General features: G+C 35.3%; 2 protein-coding genes and 1 pseudogene across 6 annotated transcripts; all 3 read right to left on the reverse strand.

The window, feature by feature from the left end:
- Positions 1-114: 114 nt before the first annotated feature.
- Positions 115-8240, reverse strand: LOC142542827 (uncharacterized). 2 transcript variants are annotated; one of them, XM_075649663.1, is made up of 7 exons: positions 7855-8240; positions 6475-6534; positions 6296-6378; positions 1569-1633; positions 1451-1484; positions 1189-1259; positions 115-589 (listed from the first exon to the last, which is right to left on the reverse strand). In XM_075649663.1, exons 1-7 carry the CDS (start codon positions 8153-8155, stop codon positions 499-501), a joined length of 705 nt encoding a protein of 234 aa, XP_075505778.1. In that variant the 5' UTR covers positions 8156-8240; the 3' UTR covers positions 115-498. The 2 variants fall into 2 exon arrangements, with proteins under 2 accessions (XP_075505778.1, XP_075505777.1); XM_075649662.1 differs by having other exon boundaries at positions 1421-1484.
- Positions 8241-9173: 933 nt separating this feature from the next.
- LOC142542828 (uncharacterized) lies at positions 9174-13026 on the reverse strand. Of its 4 annotated transcripts, none has more exons than XM_075649666.1 (8): positions 12947-13026; positions 11518-11723; positions 11203-11460; positions 10935-11101; positions 10779-10859; positions 10608-10683; positions 10444-10536; positions 9174-9678 (listed from the first exon to the last, which is right to left on the reverse strand). In XM_075649666.1, exons 2-8 carry the CDS (start codon positions 11702-11704, stop codon positions 9491-9493), a joined length of 1050 nt encoding a protein of 349 aa, XP_075505781.1. In that variant the 5' UTR covers positions 11705-11723; positions 12947-13026; the 3' UTR covers positions 9174-9490. The 4 variants fall into 4 exon arrangements, with proteins under 4 accessions (XP_075505781.1, XP_075505782.1, XP_075505780.1 ...); XM_075649667.1 differs by having other exon boundaries at positions 11203-11433; positions 11491-11723; XM_075649665.1 differs by having other exon boundaries at positions 11491-11723.
- A 1562-nt stretch (positions 13027-14588) lies between these two features.
- LOC142542829 (uncharacterized) lies at positions 14589-17840 on the reverse strand (annotated as a pseudogene).
- Positions 17841-21200: the final 3360 nt, after the last annotated feature.

The raw sequence follows: 21200 nt of genomic DNA on the forward strand, positions 1-21200 counted from the left end.
GAAAACGAGACCAGACATAACAAGCATATAAGATTTGAATTGGTTTCTCTAATTCTCTGAAATATAAATTATCTAAATCTAAAATCATATAAATGAACATGACAGGGAAAACAATAAAGGAAAAAAAACGACGAAAACACAGTCACAACCTTCAAAATCCCTTAAAAAAAGTAAAATCTGTTTTCTTGTAAGCTAAAATTTAGTTCGATTCTTGAATAATCTCCTCCCACAGAACACACTTATCAGGTGTAACAACTTCGCATCTGATGCATGCTTTTGTTCAGTCAATCAATAACATTTCTAGTTCGATCTTCAGCTAAGAAGAAACAACAATGTTTTACATCAGAGTTGGACCTACTATAATTTATGTTGTGATATTTGGTGCAAGAAACTGCAGGGTGTAGCAAAAGTGCAGGGAACTAAACTGTTGAAATCAACGAATAATTGAAATTTTGGCAAGTAAATGTATCGACGTCTGATTCTTTATGCTTCATCTGCTCAGTCCCAGCTATCTCGACTTCTTCTAATTGCTTTCTTTTGTGATCGTGCCTTCTTATTGTCCAGTCGTTTATGCTCCGCAATTGCAGACCTTTCAATGACAAAGTTCAATCACTTTTCACATGAATCCAGATTACTGTAAGATGATTGTTATATGAGAATGATACGGAAGATCTTGGCAGTCAAAAAATGGACAATACTTGAGAGGATGTACGGAAGACTTGTTTCTTTTTAAGGGAAAATATGAAATTTTGGAGTACGATTTTTGATCCACTGCCAGCTGAATGATTTTACTGACCACCCCCTGCCCATATCAAACTACCACATACGGGATGATAAACATAATGTGTACTAGTACACTGACGCATGTGTTGTGTGCTTGTACATTGTTTTTTATAATTAATTTGATTTATGATATCATAATTGTAAAAAGTAACTAAGAGTCGTACTGAAATTTGAAATTATTATATTTAAATAGGGGTCATACCATAATTATAAAAAGTAATGAAGTGCCAACTGCAATATAAAATGACGAGATAAAAAATTTTAAAAAAAAAGGAAAAAACAAAAACCAAAACCAAGACACCATTTTTTGTCTCTGTTATAGAGATTTTTAACAACATTGTAAAAGATGTTGATCTGAGAGACTGAAAGACGAAGGGAATGGTATTTTGACAGAAAAATTCTTACAACTTGGCAATCTTCTTAACTGTTTCTTCAGTAGGTGGCGGGGGGACATAGGAAGCAGCATCGATGATTTCCTGCCTCATTCATTCGGAAATCATTAAAATACATCATATAGTTTGCGCTCTAAAACATCATTCAATACCAGATGATACCCATACGTCTCCATGAGATTTTAGGGGCGGAACTATTACAGCCATAAAAAACTACAATAACACCTTTAATTTACTACATGTACCTGTAGTTTCTTTTTTTGGTAAGTGAATACCTGTAATTTTGCCAAAGCATCTTCAGTATTACCCCTACAAACACAAAAGACGTGTTAAAGAATTGCCTTCAGAAACAAAAGAAAAGGTCAAAAAATCAACTAGTGGGTAAATTATCACTTTTGAGTTCTCGTCTTCGTTGAAGAAATCACAATCTCCCCATCTTTATTGATTCGGTTTTTCTCCTGTAAATAATGCAAAAAAGCCGAGGATAAAATAAAACTTCATTTTAAAATAATGCATGGAAATCATTTACACTGAATAAAGGATCGTCCAACTGTGAAAGCATACAAGGTCCAGAGTTTTATTCGAGTTTTCAACCAGTAGTTAGCAAAGGTCAAGATGGTCCTAGGAAGTTTCACGTGAAGTTGCCTCATGAAATACAAAAAATAATGAACATCTACAACAAATGTCTTAAACCTAAAAATGTTAAAGAGAACTCAAAACATTGAGGTTCTTTAATCGTAATGAATTAGATATAAACAAATCAGAGATTCTTGGAGTTTCTGAAAAAGGTTAAAAAATGTGTTAAGATGATGTTTTAATGCAAAATAATATTATATTATCTATGAAGAAGTATAGTGTACCAGGAAGAGGAAAGAAAAGAAAATTGAGATGGAAAGCAGAGTAGGTGATATTATATTTACACTGGAAAAAGGCTAGGTCACTAAGTATAACTAGAAAGCTTTCAATTTTCATGGTGAAGATACTAATTGGACATAGGCAAAACATGAGCAACCATAAATTCCGTGTCACTGTGAAGAGTGCAAGAAAAAACATAATGCAGGATAACAAGTCGGGTTCCGAGAATCAAGCTTCCAAAAGGAACGTGGTGGACGTCAGTTGCAGGGATGAAAAGAAAACTGGGAATGTGGAAACAGAGTACAACTCGAAGAAGGATTACAAAAAGATTTCGGGCAGCTTAAGCAAAGAATTGAGCAGGCTTAAATGGGGGATCAATTATGAGAAAGGTTCGAGTTCGAAGGGAGCAATCCGTTTGATATGAAGATATGTTCTTGGAATATTGGGGGGGGGGGGGTCTTCGAGAAGAAGGGAACTAGTACGAACGGTTATTAGAAAGGAAAATCCAGACATCGTTGTGGTTTTAGAGACTAAGAAAATGATGGTTGATCGTTGCTTCGTTGCAAGTTTGCGGAAATTGAGATTCGTAGATTGGGTCACGTTACCGGCGGAAGGAAGATCAGGGGGAATACTTGTGATGTGGGATCCTAGAGTGGTCTCGGTAACTGACAATTTGATCGGGGATTTCTCAGTCTCTATTGAAATCAAGTGGAAAGATGACATCAATTGGTGGTTCACAGCAGTGTACGGCCCTTGCAAGCCAAGACAGCGAGATTTTTTCTAGGATGAACTAGCGGGTTTGAATTCCATTTGTGGAGAGAGGTGGTGCGTAGGCGGAGATTTTAATGTGGTTCGTAACTTGAGCGAAAAAATGAACAGCAACTCATATACCACTAGTATGCACCGTTTTGACAATCAAATAGAGGAATTGAATCTGCACGACCCTCCTCTACTGAATGCTAGGTTCGCTTGGTCCAATTTCAAGGCCAATCCAATTTGTTGCAGACTTGATAGGTTCTTCATATCAGAGGGATGGATGGACATCTTCCCTTCAATCAGACAGACGGTGCTACCGAGAATTACATCGGATCACTACCCTCTTTTGTTAGACACTCCGAGATTGAGATGGGGTCCTTCACCGTTCAGGTTCGAGAATGCTTGGTTGTCGCACCACAAATTCAAAGATGAAGTCGCGGCATGGTGGAATACTGGTATCACACAGGGGTGGGAGGGTTTCAGGTTCATGAGTAAACTCAAACAATTAAAATTAAGTGTCAAAAAATGGAACGTTGAGGTCTTCGCTGATGTGAATGTCAGAATCTCGGAGTTGCAAAATAAAATTTCACAATTGGACGCGAGAGAGGAGGGGGGAAATTCGTCTGCCAACCTACAAGAGCACCGAAGAGAAGCAAGATGTGAGCTGGAAACCTTAAACATCCGAAAATTTCAAATGGAGAGTCAAAAAGCAAAAGTGAAATGGCTCAAAGAAGGGGACCAAAACACTAAGTTCTTCCACTCATAATTGACTGGCCGAAGGAATAGAGCAATGATTGAAAAGATAGAGTTGGAGGATGGGTCTTTGGTTTCAGAAGAAGAAGAAATTGAGAACAAAATTGTTGGTTTTTACAAAAAGCTGTATAGGGCATCGGAAGGAGACGGTACGGGCATTGAGGGGTTGGAGTGGAGGCCATTAGATTCGGTTGATGCAGAACGCTTGGAGGTTAACTTTTCGGAGGATGAGATCAAAGGAGCAGTGTTTGACTGTGATGGAAACAAAGCACCGGGGCCGGATGGTTTTACATTGGCCTTTTATCAGAAAAATTGGGATACGGTTAAAGCGGATCTTATGAAAGTGTTCGCTGAATTTTTTGAGGGAGGAATTGTCAATGCATCTACGAATGAAACCTATATCTGCTTATACCAAAGATACAAGAGGCGATGAAGATTAAAGACTTTCGACCAATCAGTCTGACAACAAGTTTATACAAAATTTTGGCAAAAGTCTTGACAAACAGATTGAAGGTGGTGATGAGCAACACAATAGCGGAAAATCAGTTCGCATTCATAAAAGGAAGACAGATAGCGGATTGTTGTCTAATCGCCAACGAAGTTGTGGAGGAGTATAGAAGGAAAAAGAGGAAAGTGTGGATATTGAAAGTTGATTTGGAACAAGCTTACGACAATGTGGATTGGAGATTTGTTGATTTTGTTCTTACTAAGAAAGGGTTCGGAGGAAAGTGGAGGAAGTGGATTAAGGGATGCATCTCTAATGTTTCGTTCTCGATTTTTATCAATGGAAGGCCGCGGGGGAAGTTTAAAGGGGAGAGGGGTCTCAGAAAAGGAGACCATTTATCTCCTTTACTGTTTAATCTGGTTATTGATGGTTTGGGGCGATTAGTCGACAAGGCCAAGGCTGAAAATGTTGTAAGAGGACTTGTGGTTGGGAGGGATAAAATCGAAATTTCACACATCCAGTTTGCTAATGACACGCTATTCCTTGTACAATCCGAAAAACATTTGCTGGAAGTGGTGGGCTTATTGAAATTGTTTTGTATGAAATCTGGTCTCAAAATCAACTTCGAAAAAACCTCAGTTTTAGGTTTGAATTACTCGGATGACGATGTTGACAAAGTGGCAAGAAGTATTGGGTGCAAGAAAGAGCAATGGCCGATTAAGTATCTTGGGGCACCTTTGGGAGGTAATCCAACGAAAATGGAATTCTGGGAACCCGTGATTAAAAAAATGTCTAAAAAATTAGCGAGTTGGAAAAAGTCATTCCTATCAAGAGGAGGCCGGTTGACCTTGATTAGATCGGTCCTAAGTGCCATGCCAACTTACTTTATGTCCCTCTTCAAGGTACCTAATCGAGTGGCAAAGCTTATGGAAAAACTGATGAGGGACTTTTTGTGGGATGGACCCGACGGGGAGACGCACTCCCATGTTGTCAGTTGGGAACAAGTGTGCAAGCCGAAAGAGAGAGGAGGTCTAGGTTTGGGGAACATTCGGATGAGAAATTTGGGGCTTCTAGGCAAATGGTGGTGGAGATGCGCGGTGGAACATGAACCTTTGTGGAAAAAGGTTTTGGTAAGCATCTACGGGACTCAAGATAATGGAAGCGACATAAAATTGGTGAAGAACTCGACTTTTAGAAGCCCATGAAAGTTTATTTCTCGTTCTCACTCGACTTGTCACCACTTGATTGGCACGGTGCTTTAGGGGGGGAATTTCCTACGTTTTTGGGAGGATAGGTGGGTGGGTGTGGTGTCCTTTAAAGAGTTGTTTCCTAATCTTTTCCGTCTTTAACTGTCGACTAACAAGCCAATCAACCACTTCTATTCTATTTCCGACTCTCAGGGTGTATCTAACTTTCAGTGGGATGTGAGGTTCAGAAGAGGGTTAAACAACATAGAGTTGGGAGAGTTCAGTGACCTATTAGGTGTCTTAGACTCAGTTAGGTTGTGCGTGGGATTAGGGGATGTTCGGGTTTGGTTAGGTGATCCTTCTGGTGTTTTTTCTGTGTCATCAAATTATAACTCTTTCTTCCCAGACAACTCAATTACTGTTTTCCCATACTATTCTAACATTTGGCAAGTACCTATACCACTAAAGGTAAAGGTGTTTTCTTGGATTGTGGCTTTGGGTAAATTGCAGACTTGTGATGCGGTGCAGAAACGAATGCCTGACATTATATTATCACCACGGTAGTGTACTCTATGCAAGGAAGCTGACGAAGACCAAGATCATATTTTATTGCATTGTTCATTTGTGACTAGAATCTGGAACAAAGTTATGCGTCACATGGGATTCGAGTGGATTTTCCCAAGAGAATCGAAAGATTTGTTCATAATGGAGCCGGGCTTCCTTAAGGGGAAGGGACAGCATACATTTTGGTATATAATCGTACACTACATCTTTTGGTCTATCTGGTTGGAGCGGAACAGTAGAATCTTCAGGGAGAGAGAAGACTCGTGGGAAGAGTTATGGGAGAAAATCAGATTCAGAGTGGCGACATGGACAATCAATATACCACAATTTCAGCATCTGACGGTCTCGGACCTTGTTAGGGATTGGAGTTTTATCTATTGCTAGCTAACTTTTGATAAAATGCATTAGGGTTACTACTGTGGAAGCATGAAATCTATGTATTGTGGACCGCTCATCCACTTAAGTTGTAACAACCTTTTATAATATATTAAATCATAGTTTCTGATCAAAAAAAAAAAAAACAAGCACAATAAACATATAAACAAAAAACCAGAACTCACCATTTGCATAATCCTCTCCCTCACCCTTTCACTTAACCAATCTGCATTTTTAACATTAAAACGCATATCAACCTTGGTGTTCACTGCAAGTGAAGAAAGGCTAAAGAAATTAGTCACTCCAACGCAAAAAAGATTGGCCGATTTAACACAGCAAACAAGGGGAACAAGGCATCACATACCCTTGTTGACATTTTGTCCACCAGGCCCACCACTCCTTGCATAGCTTATGGTAACACGATCTGAATTAGCTAGACAAGTTGAGTAATCCATGTGTCCTCATTTTCTAGATAATATCTATACTAATTTCTCAATTGTCAAAAACTAACAAGCCATTATTTTTTTATTATATTCTCATAAGTAAATCACATCCTGAAAGGAGATAACTCAGAGGTGGGAGAAAGAAAGAACAAAATAAAAGGCCTTTTCATGTAAAGCAATCTAAGGAACAAAAAAAACACAATGAACAATTTAGAAAGGTACTACCAAACGAAAATCATGAAACATAATGTTCATAGGAGACAAATACATGTAATTTGCAGCCGAAATGACAAAGAACCATACCGAAAAATGCTATATTTTAGCATACTGTAGTAAAGCAAATAAAGGTTTACAAATATTGTTGCGACTGGTGTCAAAGGAAAGAAGCAACTCCAGTCGCAACATAGGCACAAACTAAATAGAGATAAAAGAGAAGGCAAAAAGATGAACATTGAGATTTCAGGGAAAGAGAAGAAACAATACAATTTGAACGTACAAGTGAAGGATAAAAAAATCAACAGAACTTAGGCAAAGGAAACATGGGATGGTACATGCAAAATGAAATTGAAAACAATAGTAATTCATTCTCGATAATAGACTAAAGTCTATTTGAATGTTTTATAGTCTTTTAAGACGTTTTAAAGCATATATTTGATCACAAATAATTAAGAAATTTATATTCCTGCTCATACTTCTTTTTGACGCTTCATTTTAATAAAGTGAGCGCTTACTCGAACATTGTGCCTAAACTCTACTATACCTATGCGCCTAGTGCTTCAGGTAACTGTTTTTTTATAACATATGGCATCTTTTTGGAAAAGTTTTTTCTCCTCTATTATTGAACTTCTGTTGCTTCACGTAGGCAATTCAGCACAACAATCAGATGTATAATAAATCTCAAAACGTGAACATTGGCTGACCTGGGACAAAACATTTATTACAATCTGGGATCTTTGTAGATGTTTAAGGGTCAAGCAATGTACATGCTCTGAATACAACAAATGGGATAAAGTATGAGTGATTGTAAAAGCTCTCATGCAATTCTAAACAACCACAATCTAAGCCAGTCCTTTTAAATTTCCTGAGTGAAAATGACCGAGCATAAAAGAAAGATTTTAAGTGCAACACTAAAGGGCCATAACACACATTCATCTTCAGCCATTCAGTGCCGAATGGATATAAATCACTTCCATAAATCGCTAACCGCAGCTACACAAAAACAAAATTGTTTTCCTTAACTAGCCAATTACGCTAAAAATAACAAATCCCTAAAAAAACAAGAACGATATATAAAACGGTACCAAGGGTGATCTTGGGGATTGGCTCTACACCGCCTCCAGCAGCTTTATACCTTTCCTCAGCTTGGTACAGAAGCCGCTGCACCTCCGCCAATCGAGCCGGAGACTTCTTATCCTCCCCTCCAGACTTCGTGGCGGCGCACCGGACGGCACAGCAGTCATATGGGATACGACAGTGGGCCGAACTGAATCCAGTGATCGGAAACGTCGTGCCGAACACACGAAAGGAGATTTGAGAACGAGGAGTTGGGTGGAGTATCGTTCGAGCAAACATCGTACATGCGGTGGATCTGATTGATGCCATTTGACTAGGTTGCTGCTAAACCCAAATTCAAGAAGTAGAAGGTGAACTGAGAATCAGCAATTATCACCACTCTGATTGGTTTAACTAATGATTAATATATAATATTTCATAGTTTTGTTATTTTATATTATACATTATATTTGTATATATATATCAACAAGTGGAAGCTGAAATGAGAATTTATAATTATGATCACATAATATTTTTCATGATATAATTAAAAAAATAATGATATTTTTATAATAAAAAATGATATTTTTTAAAAAATATTTTTTAAAAAATTAATCATATATCTATATCACAAAATTGATCGATTAAATTATCTTACATGAACTTTTGTATAATTGATCGTCACACATAATATGAAAATTGTTACAAAAACCATTAAAAGTTTTAAATTTTAATATAATATCTATTTTTTTACACAATAATTATTTAATACACAAAGTTTAATATGTATGTAAACATCTTGTGACAATTAACACTGACATTAATTAAAGTACAATATAAATTCGTGTTTTGTTGGCTTGATATGAATAATATTTCAATTCATACACATGTTTGGTTGTAAAATTGATTATTTATGTTACATCAATTAAATAATTCATTATTTATCTCAAATCAATGTAACTAATTATTAAATTAAAATTACAATATTGTTACTCATACCTTTCTTTATTTATATTTATTAATTATTAAAAATAACAAATTTACATCTCATATCATATTTAATCGATTGAACCAAAAATCATATTTATTCAATTTTATTTCATATCTTACTTAATATTTTTAATAATCATAATCATATTTATTCAATTTTATTTCATATCTTACTTAATATTTTTAATAATCATAATATTATTAACCCATACGAGATCACATACTTAATTTTTTTAATAATCAACCCAGAAATAATAGATTTTTTTGTGCGTCGCATCAAGTGAACTTTTCTCGTTTCTCAAAAAATACTAGAAAAAAATTCAAGACATGAATTACTATTAAAAAAAAATTCAAGACATGAAGCTCAAATATTACGCCCCTTTTAATTTGTTCATTTGACCAAGATGCACATCAAAACGCAAAGCTTGAATCTTTACAGGAGTCGCTCTGTTTTATAAGCAATAGTAAAAGACTAATTATCCGAAACGATCGTGTATAAATCCAACGCAGTCACCGCCCACCAAAAGTATACAGATAAAGACTGAACAAATATCAACGGAAACCATAAACAAACATAAACAGGTCACTAATAGTAGCCGTACCCTCATGAGAAGTGGGAGTTCAGATATGGAAAGGATCCCCTTCATGGACTTGAAGTGAACCTTTTTGAAAGTCCTAATGCCTATTAGCTCCATTTGATCTAAGACGAGATGAGCCAGTTCCATAATTAACGTGTGTTTTTTTATGAGGCAGGCCTGCTTCACGTCCGTTGTCTCGTTTTGAGCTTTGGACATTACTTGATCTTTCAACTGAAGGAAGAGCCCAACCTCCACGATTCCGAGGCCATTGAGTGCTTCCAGATGCTGAAGTTTCATAAAAGCGAACAAGCTATAAGTAACAAACTTCTAGGTCATCTTAAGATAATCAAAAACAACAAACGACAGCAGTTCAACTAATGAAGTTAGTGTTCAATTAGCACAAATTGGTAGGTATGTAGAACATGGAAAATGCTAGTACATCATCACAGCATCGAAAGCCTTCTGACCACCATAAGAAAAGGCATAAGAAAATGAAGTAAACCAAACGAGGTGTTTGAACATGTATGCGTGGTATCGTTATTGTACTTTACTATTGTGTAACTGTACATAGTCATTTCTGCTATCTCTAACAAATCCGTGGGGCAATAAAAATATCGTTGAAGGAAACCCATGTCCGAAGGTACAAAAAATATTGAGAGGCACTGGTCACTTGAGCATGATAGCTAGATTGGACAACAAGTATTTGAAACAAATAGTCATACAATACCATAACTTCGTGGGAAAATCAAAACCACAAGTGTAAGACAGAATTACGAGCCAATTAATCAGCAGTTCCCACAACAAAGATAAGCATCCAAAATGGGACTACTATGATTCAAACAGAGCACTTTACCGACTAACAAATTTGACCTCACACGTACACATGAAAAATGTTGCACATAGAAAAGAAAAAAAAAACTTGTCATAGAAAATTAAACAAACAGAAAAATTCATTTTGCAGATATAATCTTAACGGCATTTTCACTTCATCAAAGAACACGTTGCAAAATAAGCTAAAAATGCCTGATCACAAATGTGAAATGAGTTTACCCATAACATCTTGTAAAGCACGTTCTTCGCTCCACCCAGGGAGATGCTTTTTACCATTTCCTAACCATACTTCTTCAAAACCAACAAGTTCATCTGAGGAAAACAATAAATCAATGGTAACGAGCCTTAATGGTAACATATTCAGCCAAAAAGAATTAAGCTACCTTCATTAAGATTGTGCAAAGTCTGCATTGTGTCCACATGACCATCAGACTTCAAATTTCGAGTCACGGAATGACCCTAAGGCACAATGCAAATTTCAGCAGACATTTCAGATACCAAAATCAATTGAATTCAAGAAGTGCACTGGACTTCCAAGGATGTAGAAATGACACCTTTTCATGAATGCCCCTAGAGACCCTATGAGTCGCTTGACCAGTAAAGGAATTAGCCTCTTTAAATTCTTCCAAAGTCAACTAGATAAATAGAAGTCAGGTCAACCCCTCAACAAGATTAGGAATGAAATTAACATGGCTAGTAGCTGCACTTACTCCATAACTCCCAGCCCTCCTCGTACTAGAAGAGTAGTGTGCACCATTAGCCCCACCATACGTAACAGTAGAGCTCTGAAACGTGAAACTTTGTGTCTGGGGTTGTGGCCTTCCATGGTTCAATAGGTGTATATTGTTTTTATGAGGCGTATACTTGCTCTTTTTCTCTGCAAGCACAAAAAAGTAAATTAACAGTAAGTTTTATCAGCCTCATGAACCACAATGATGAACCAAATTTATTGCCAAAGTAGCACAAAATACAACATACCAGCAGCTACATCATCTGGGTCCTCCACGACAGGCTCTTTGCTCGATCTACCATGCTTCCTAAGATTCACTTTTTTCTCCTCGTTTTCATTTTCATCTTTCTCATCATCAGAAGTCAGCTCCTCGATCACTGGTCCCTTGGATTTGTTGACCATGGAAGGCTGCTGATCAAGAAACCCAGAAGAATTTTCATTCTTAAATGGACCGCCACTAGGAACATTCATGAATGGACCTCCAATAGGTAAATTCATGAATGGACCTCCAATTGGTAAATTCATGGATGGTGGACCTCCAATTGGTAAATTCATGGATGGACCTCCAATAGACCCAAAGAAGCTAGACCCAAATATACTTCCAGGGCGTGTGAAGAAGGGGTCATCAAATGGATCCCTTCCCTCAAAGAAGCCAGATAACATACTCCTTTGACCTCCAAAGCCACCAACACCATTGAAACTACCAAAAGGATCACCAAAACCAAAGAATGGGTCTCTGCCTCCCTGCATTTTTTAATTTTGTGCTTCTCTGAAGAAGTGGTTCAAACAAAAAACACCAGTGAGGCAAAATAACTGAAAATTGAGTCGAGCTCAACACAAGGAACGTATTGTAGCACAAAATTCACCAAAAAAGATGCAGTAATCTCTTACTAATTTAATATCTCACTATCTCTTACTATTTAATAAAGTAATAGGGGTTGATAAAAACTACTTCTGGTATGCTCATGTGAAAGTCCAGAAATCTTCAACTTAATAAAAGAAAAGAAAAAACTGATATGTTATAATGTAATTTCTTTCTAGCTACTTTAAAATTTAACCATTTTCCCCTTCCATTCCTCCACTACAGTTTTTTGCAGCAGTTTCATCTTTAGCCAGCTAATTTCAACCGCCGCCATCTTCTCCAATCTGCCCACTTCTAATCAAACAGGCAAGATTCCACAGTCCACACTCAATTTTGATTTTAGTCCACACACAATTTTGATTTTTAATTCCAGAAATCTAATAAATTTTGTAGAAATCTAAAAATGTGGGAAATATATTGGTAATTTTGCAATTTTACATAGTTTTAGAAGAACAAATGGGCTTAATGTAGTTAAATTGTTTCAGCACGCGGGAACAGAGTGCGATAGGCGCTAGTTTTTCATTAAAGAAAAGATAACAAACTAAAAGTTCGTAGCAAAAAAAAAAAAAAACGTTTCTGTCACAGCGAAAAACATTAAATGTTCAATGAATTACAAATTACAAAATGGGTAACGAACAGAATCTACAATTTAATCAAACAAAAACTATAATCCAATACAATAACAATGGCATGATTCATTGTCCATACGTCAATAGTACACAACACTCACAAGCAAAATGCTAGCAGATTATTCAAGCAACTGGAAATCTTTATTTAAAATGAAAATATTTTCACTCTATTTGACTCTTCTGTATCCTGAATAAACGACAAATTGCAACCCTTGTTCAATCCTAGAAAACAGCCATCGTTGAAACCGAGAGAGAGAGAGAGAGAGAGAGAGAGAGAGCCTCTCTTCGAGGCATACTCGTCTGGTTAAATTCAAGGACCTTAAAAGTGCAAGTTAAGCATCGCGATTCCGTTGATTCTTTATAGAAAAGATAAAAACGTAAATCTCAAATGAAAAACCTTCGTTGAAACCCTAAATTAGACAACTCAATTACAGATCGCAAAAAGGCCACAAAATTTAAAAACAATTGAATGATCGACGAAATTTTAAGGAAAGGACGAACCTAAAACGCCGTAGAATTCCGGATTTTGCAGAGAACATGGAGGGTGAAATAAAATCGAAGGAAAATGAATTGAGCTCGCGGGAAGTAATAATGTGGAGCGATAACGGGTTGGTGCCGGTACATAGGCCCACGTTTTACAGGCCATTGCCGGTCGAGTATGACAACGACAGGTTTCATGAGTTGATTCCATAATAGAATCAAGGGTCCAAATTTAGCCACACATAGATGAGGTCCATTAATTTTTTTAAAATCACATATGTGTGTGAATTTTGTCCATCCAAATCATATGGAGACAGTGACTCCACGTATAGCATCGAAGCGAAGCTACCCGTTTCATGCGAATAGGTGCGACAAAATTTATGACAGGTCGGACAAAAAATTGTAACCTTATTTTTTTATTCAATTAATAAAGGTTGGTGATTATTAAATTAAGGCAATCTTATGATTAAATATTACACGATGCGTATCTTATTAATTTCTTAATTTGATAATTTTTATATAAATAAAAGTATTTATTATTTTATTAAGCTATGATGTATTAGTGATTATATAAGATTTACTGAAATAGTTTGAATTTTTAGATAAATTAGAAATAAGTTGAGAGAAAAAATCAAAAAAAGATAGAGAGATGTACAAAAATTACTAATAAATACACACCAACAAAGTTAACTAACAAATATCATGAAGTGCAAAACTATAAAAAAAAAAAAAAAACTATAGTGTCACATTGATATATAAAAGTTGATTAGTATAATATCTTCAGTTTAATAATATAGTAGATATTTTGTGAGTAGTATTTTATTGTTAAATGCAAATGATATTTGGTGTTCTTTATACTAATTTTGCAAAAGTAGACAAATAATGTTTTGCTTTCATAAACATTTGGTTTCTAGTTATGCTTATATCTCTGTTATTTTATTAGAACTGAGTATGTGGGTTTTTCAATTTATAATTACAGCTTATTTAGAATGAAAATTTTAAGTTATCTTGAGATATCATTCTTAAACAAAAAAAGAACAAGAATGCTGAAATCCATGCTCTTTTTTTTTACCATATACCCTCTTTACATAGGATGTCAGTAATGAGCCGAGCTTGGATAAATTTCCACATCTTTCGTCCACATCTAGATTTATCATATTCATTTTCATACTCATCGGATATTCAATTTCATTCCCATCTCTTCTATTTGGATGGGATATCGAATTAGAATTCCGAGAAATGTCATCCCTAATCAGACGTGACATTTATGATCCAAGGATTTTAAATCTTTTTAAATTGAAATTTCTATTCAAATAAATCCATCAATCAAAAGTGTGATTCAAAAGCGTAATTTTCGAAAAGTGAAATAATAAGATTGGATGATATGACACGTCATATCTGCGCATTCGAGCAATGGCGCCCATGTTGGTACTCGCACTCGGTTCCTTGCTAACATGACAAGATCACGTTTTAGCAAATCCATACCACCCAAGTAATGCTACAAAAATTGTAACCGTATAATATATATATATATATATATATATATATATGAATCGAAGAAAATAGTTTAGACAATAAGCCAGTCATCTCCCTACATCACAGGGCATACCATGTTCGTGTTGCAATTGTCGCAGAAGGGCAATTCAAAATTGACAAGTAGATTAAAACCAGTGATGCTACTCCACTTCTTGCCCAGTGGGACGTCGATATGGCATATATCTACGGTTTTTTGCAGCATTTTTCCTCCTCTTTCTCTCGATAAAAGCCTCAAGTTTGCCAGATTCCTGTTGCGTGTGATAAAATAATTATTTAATCCACATTAACAGCATAGACGGAACATTGCGACAATTACTTGCCCTTTACCTTGAGTTCCTTGAATTTTTCCATCAGCTTTTGCTTCTGAATTTCAGCTGCGAGGAAAGACATCAGTTAATCATTGAAGCACTGGTATGCATTTTAATATTAACTTCTTTCTAATTTCTTTTCCTCTATATTACAGCTTCTTCATAACATTTATGTATAATTATATGAATTTTAAAAATAAGGTAACACTCAATCTCAGACACCAATATAGAAGTCCTAACCAAAGTTTTTTCTGTGTCTAAACCTTTCTTAATTCCTAGCCATGCAAGAGAATGCAAGTGTATTCTCTTTTCACTATTCAACAGCCCCCAAAAAATTGCTAATGATAAAATAATCCGCTTTTTTGTTCTTATTTCATTCTTATCATGTGACTAGCGGTTCAAAAAGTTAAAACTAGATCCCCTTGTTAGCTTCTCATCAGCTAACCCAAAAACCGAAATCAACAAAAGAAAATAATCACAATTTTTCTCACCAATCTCCAGATTGGAGAACTGACACAACCGATCATTCTTCCCTCTCAACCACAAAACGAGAGAACTATTAATTGCGTTGAGAAGGTATACAGCAAGTGTTCAAGGTTATACTGGCGCATATCTGTGGTTAATGGAGGAACATAGGAAGGGATCGATGGAGAGCATAAAAGAAAGTTACATTTTTTCAGATAGTAAGGTTGTTTCCCGTTCTTTGCAGCTTCCCTCTCTTTCTGCCTGTGTGTGGCCAAAATATCGTTCTCGGTACACTTTTTTGCAGCAAACCTCAATTCTTTATCCTAGCATGGACAAAATAAAAATAATGTAGCTCAAACACACATGACATCTTGCAGTAACATACATAATTGACGAATGAACTTGTACAGCCAAACAATATCAAGTTTTACTTGAATAGGAACTTACAATCTGAGCAATGTGATCCTTTAGTTCAGTTTTAACTTCTGGGTTCTTTGCTTTCTCCATCTGTATCTTCAGTTTCTAAAATTCCAAAACCAGAATCAATTTGACTACAAGATTACAAAAGAGCAACAACATTAAGAAAACATTTGAATAGAAAATGGTACCTCTTTCTCAGCCGGAAGTTCATTCTCATAGAGAAAGTTATCTCTTCTTGAATCTGCACATCAAGAATAAGTGTTTAAAATCAACCACACGAAAGTGTTCCATGAAAGACTGAAAATATGATACGCGATGTTGTATTACTTCATAATGCATCCCCAAAGTTTGCAGACCACGGATAACAGCAGGTACCATATTTTCAAGAAATCTGTTTACCTATCAACTAAAACACACACAATACTAGTTACTCAGAGATGCAAGCCTGTTGTGTTTCAAATGAAACCACAAGAAAGTGTTCCGTGAAAGACTGTGAAAATAGGACACACTCTTGTATTACTTCCTAACGCATCCCCAAGTTTGCAGACCACATCGGAAACATGTTCCCCTCTCAACTAAAGCACACACAATATTAGTTACTCAGAGATGCAAAGGCTGTTGCCCATAAAAACAATAAAACACAAAAATAGAGTGAAATTTTAAAGGCGGTGGAAATAATAGGCCCAAGCATTCCCAGGTTTCTTCATCAATAACCAAAAATTGTTACAGGAGAAACCATCATATCGAAAATAAAAGAAATAGGAGGCTGGCTGAAGAAAGAATCTTACCCTTTCACATCCAGGTTTCCATATAATGACTCAAAACGAGGGTCACACACCACCTGCACATAATAAGGCACTAACTTAACCATACATAAATTGGAGAGAGAGTCCTATGTTAGATTGCTTGGGCCTTGGGCTAAGATAAATCAATAAGAATGAAATAAATACCAAAACCAACATCTTACAAAAAGAAAAACATACGTTGCCTAGATAATATTTACCCAAGTAACAATGGGCGATATGCTGCTGTTTTCGGATGAATGATTTAGGTTGAAATAAAAACCTCCATAATCAAAATTTAGAAAGAAAAATTCAAGCCTCGCTCGAAAAGCCTAGGTAATATTTACCCAATCAACAGTCTCATACAAATCTACCGCCACCCTGCACAAAGATATTAAACCATCATCCAAGCTTCACAAAAATACATAAAGCCTCTGGCCCACTTTTACATCTACTTATTTTAGAAACCCTTAGAAAGATGGTTGAGGTTTCAGACAGAGTGGAATACTTAGAAAGATGGTTGTGGTTTCAGACAGAATGGAAGCATTCTCGAGTTGATGCTTACCAAGTTGCCATCCCATTTTTCTTTCCTAATTGAAAATATCATGACTGCCCACAAATGATCACTAATTCAAAATTTCAAAAGTACGAGAAGACTCAAACTCGATCCCCAATGTTCATGCCAAAACTCCTGGAACATGCAAGAGTCAAATTCATCAAGAAAATAAGCAGGAGGATTGTAGCTCAATCCAAGCCAGATTTACATAAAATGACCCCAGTCTCCATGTATAGGGTAAACATAAGGTTATAGCATGCCAATGCTCAATAGCCACGACAGATGGATTTTTGAATTTGTCTCTAATGATAGGCAACAATATTAAATCTTCACCAGCTAGTAGCTTCTGAGTCCTCAATAAAACAATACTTCAGAAACTTTATATTTATGAAGTGGGGTATAAAAAAATTTCTTTTTGGTTAGAATATTTGTCACATGAAATACAACACAAGGCGAGCAAATATAAGTAAAACCCACCTTCTTTGGAACTTGAACTACTTCTCTGAATCTACCAACAGGCTACTTGCTACTCATCTCAATTGGCCTAAATGATAGCACAAAATTAGAGTAAAAGATAGCAGAACCAAAAAAAAAAAACTCAAAAAAATGTAAGAACACGCACATAAACAAGGAATAAACCTATTCTTATTTGCTCGACCTCCATTTTTCTCTGCATTGGGCTTCCTGTAGACCATCTCTGACCCATCAAACCTTGCTCTCTGCAACTCCTCAAATGTCACCTCCGCAAGTTCCCGCTCTATCTCACTCTCCTGAATCGTCAAGTTAAAGCCATACATTATAAAACCTTTGAATCCTCGTGTGATTATAGACCACAGGCGGCCAATGAATTGAAATGGCCGTTTACGACGTCCGTGACTCGTGAGGTGGAACTATCTGGGCTCTTTTTGGGCCAGTAGCAATAGCAGCCCGTCACCATAAATTGGGCTTTTAGCCCAGACATTGGAGCATAGCTTTTATGCTTCTCCTTTTTTTTAAATCAAAACTTTTATATTTGTTGAATTCAGGTAAATAATAATAATCGCATAAATAAACTAAATACAGATTTCAATCATCTGTTCAAGGTTTTTGTGGTTGATACGTTTCTTACAAATTTACGATAAAAAAAATATCTGGTGGATTATGTCCGAGAAATTTGTAAAATAACATTAATCAACTATTTTTTAAATAAAAAAATCTTCTCAATTATATTTCAAATTCATTTGAGGATATCATTTTCTTAAAAAAATAGTCGATTAAAATAAAAAAAATACCCCGGATTATGTCTATCTATTTTTAATTCAAGTAATAATATATGTTATGTAATGTAAAAGGTAAAAATATACCTAATATATCGCATCTTGTGAAAGTCTATATGAGGAATTTATATTTCAGTAATTATATTATATTTGATGTGTTTTGTCACTGTATATTATAAATCCTCCCATTGACATTGTTGTATAGGGTGGAATTTAAACATTAATTTTTTTATGTCTATTTTTAGAAAAAGTAAGTCTTTTGTGAGACGGTCTCACAAATCTTTATTGTGAGACGGGTCAACACTACCGATATTCACAATAAAAAGTATAATCTTAGCCTTAAATATACTATTTTTTCATGCATGACCCAAATAAGATATATCGTCTCACAAAATACGACTCATGAGACCGTCTCACACAAGTTTTTGTATTTTAGAAAAATCTTTTTTAAAGGGAAAGAACATTATTATATACTAGTACATCGACGCACGCGTTGCGTGCTTGTATAATATTTTTTACAATTTATTTTATTTATATTTAATTATAAGAAATAGTGAGGGACTACACTGTAATTTTGATATATAAATTAAAAAATAAATTGAAAAATAAAAAATAAAAAAAATTACCTCAATAGAAATTGAACATATAACCTAACTCCAAGTGACAATGATTATATCAACTGAACTACATATGACTTACATTAAAATTCTAACATTTTATTAATATATTTAATTAATAAAACAGACCATGACACCAAAATTAGTTACTCTAAATGTCTCAAACTTAATAAAGTAGCATAGAAGATACGCCGGAAACATTAATATTAAATTGAGCATGAAGTATTTATTTTTATGATCCGGTTGAAATTGAATGGAAGAGCCATTAATGATGATGCATGTAGCTCTGTCACATTTATTGACTCGAAGCTGGCAAAGTTTGAGACACGAGGAAGCAAAACAAGCCTCCCTCCGTAGTGTTTCAGTTTATGATGTTCACATGCAAAGTTTAAGCCACAACAAAAATGAACAATTTTGTAAAGGAAAAAAATAGACGACCATCCGATATATTTGTCTTTTTGTGTTTTTAGACATTTAAATGGTTAAATTTCAGTTTCAGTTCGTTTTTTTTTTTATTTTACAATTTTGGTCAGTTTTATATTATGGTGTTGATTTGGCACCTATATATATAACACTAACGTTTGTAGTGTTACACTAACATTCAAAACGTACCGAATTTTTGTCCTAAATTTTTTTGAAATTTTATTTATTTTGTTTATGCAAAGATATGGATAGGGGCTAGGGCCATATTAGCTTATGGCCAAACCGAGAAACTTCAAAATGAAAATAAGTTTATTTATATGGTTAGATGTTAATTCTACGTCTCTCTCTGAAACATCATGCATTCATTCACGAATTCAAGGAAAGAATGTTTAACGGAACTCGAATGTATATCAATCAATTCGGAACGAAGACTACGCACCACTTTGACAGTGAGGCTCATTAATTGGGTCGATAAAAATATTTGAGTTGGATGAGAATGATATTAAAAATAATAATATAATTCGATTTGACTTATTAAATTCTAGATAAAATGACAAAATTATATTTTATTTTTTTTAATAATTTAATATAATATGAACAAATACACAATTAACATAATGAATACATAAAATTGCAATCAGATGTCCAGATTATAAAAATAATAAAATCTCGTCTGACAACCAAAACATAGGACGTAAAATTGCAACAATGATGTGTACTTGAATTTCAAATGAAAAATGTTACGTCCGATTTTTGAAAATTATTAGAGTACGTTTTAAATTATGCCAAACATATTTTTCCTCGAAGCTTCCCAATCTCCACTCGCTTTCTACTATATTTTAACGCCAGTATGTGTTATTTCCTTTTCCTAATTTCGCTTGGAGATTAGAAAGTTGGGGGTTTGGTCATTTCTCAATAGATAGTCGAGTGATTCGTTGGAGCCAATAATTGTTTCTGCTTGGTAGAGCGATCGAACCGTTGTATTTGAGCTACTGTGCGGTTTAAAAGATTTGAGTTGCACCATTACCACTAACTATAGCTTTTGGTAAAGTGACAAGCGCTCGGTCCTACAATTGATATCAGAGCCTAGGTCACGAGTTCGATTCTCATTGATTGCAAGGAGCGCAATTATTGGGAGGGAGATTGTTGGGTGCAATAATTGTCCATGTTTGGTAGAACGATCGAACCGTGGTGCTTGAGCTGCTGTGCGGTTTAAAAGATTTGAGTTGCACCATTACTACTAGCTATAGCTTTTAGTAAAGCGGCAAGCGCTCGGTCCTACATGACTCTCTCGGTTCTTTATTCGTGAGATTAGTCAATTACGTTCATATTTTCAATAAAAAATAATATTTTTATGGATGACTCAAATAGAATATGTGTCACACAAAATTGATCCATAAAAACGCCTCAAAAGAATTTGAGTAGGTCTGTTGTGAGACGGTCTCACGAATCTTTATCTGTGAGACGGGTCAACCCTACCGATATTCACAATAGAAAGTATTACTCTTAGCATAAAAAGTAATATTTTTCATGAATGACCCAACTAAGAGATCTGTCTTCACAAAATACGATCCGTGAGACCGTCTCATACAAGTTTTTGCCAAAAAAAATTTGTATTTCACGTCTATGAGTTAGGAGTAAATGAGATGGTGGTGGTGCAAAATTAATTGGTGCATATGTATTAATGGCTCAACTACCAACAATAAACAATATGTATTTAATTTTTGTTTGTGTGGTGAGAATGGGTGCCCAAACTCCGGTTTATGTTAACTATAACCGTATAAATAAACGTGGGAGATGTTAAAAAAGAGCTAGCATATTATCTATATTATTTTATTAAATTTGAGGTATTTAAAATAACTAATTTTGGTGTCATAGTCTTTTTTATTAATTATATACATTATTAAAATGT

The sequence above is a fragment of the Primulina tabacum genome, chromosome 4, assembly GCF_025594145.1.
Source record: "Primulina tabacum isolate GXHZ01 chromosome 4, ASM2559414v2, whole genome shotgun sequence".
NCBI classification, from domain to species: Eukaryota; Viridiplantae; Streptophyta; class Magnoliopsida; order Lamiales; family Gesneriaceae; genus Primulina; species Primulina tabacum.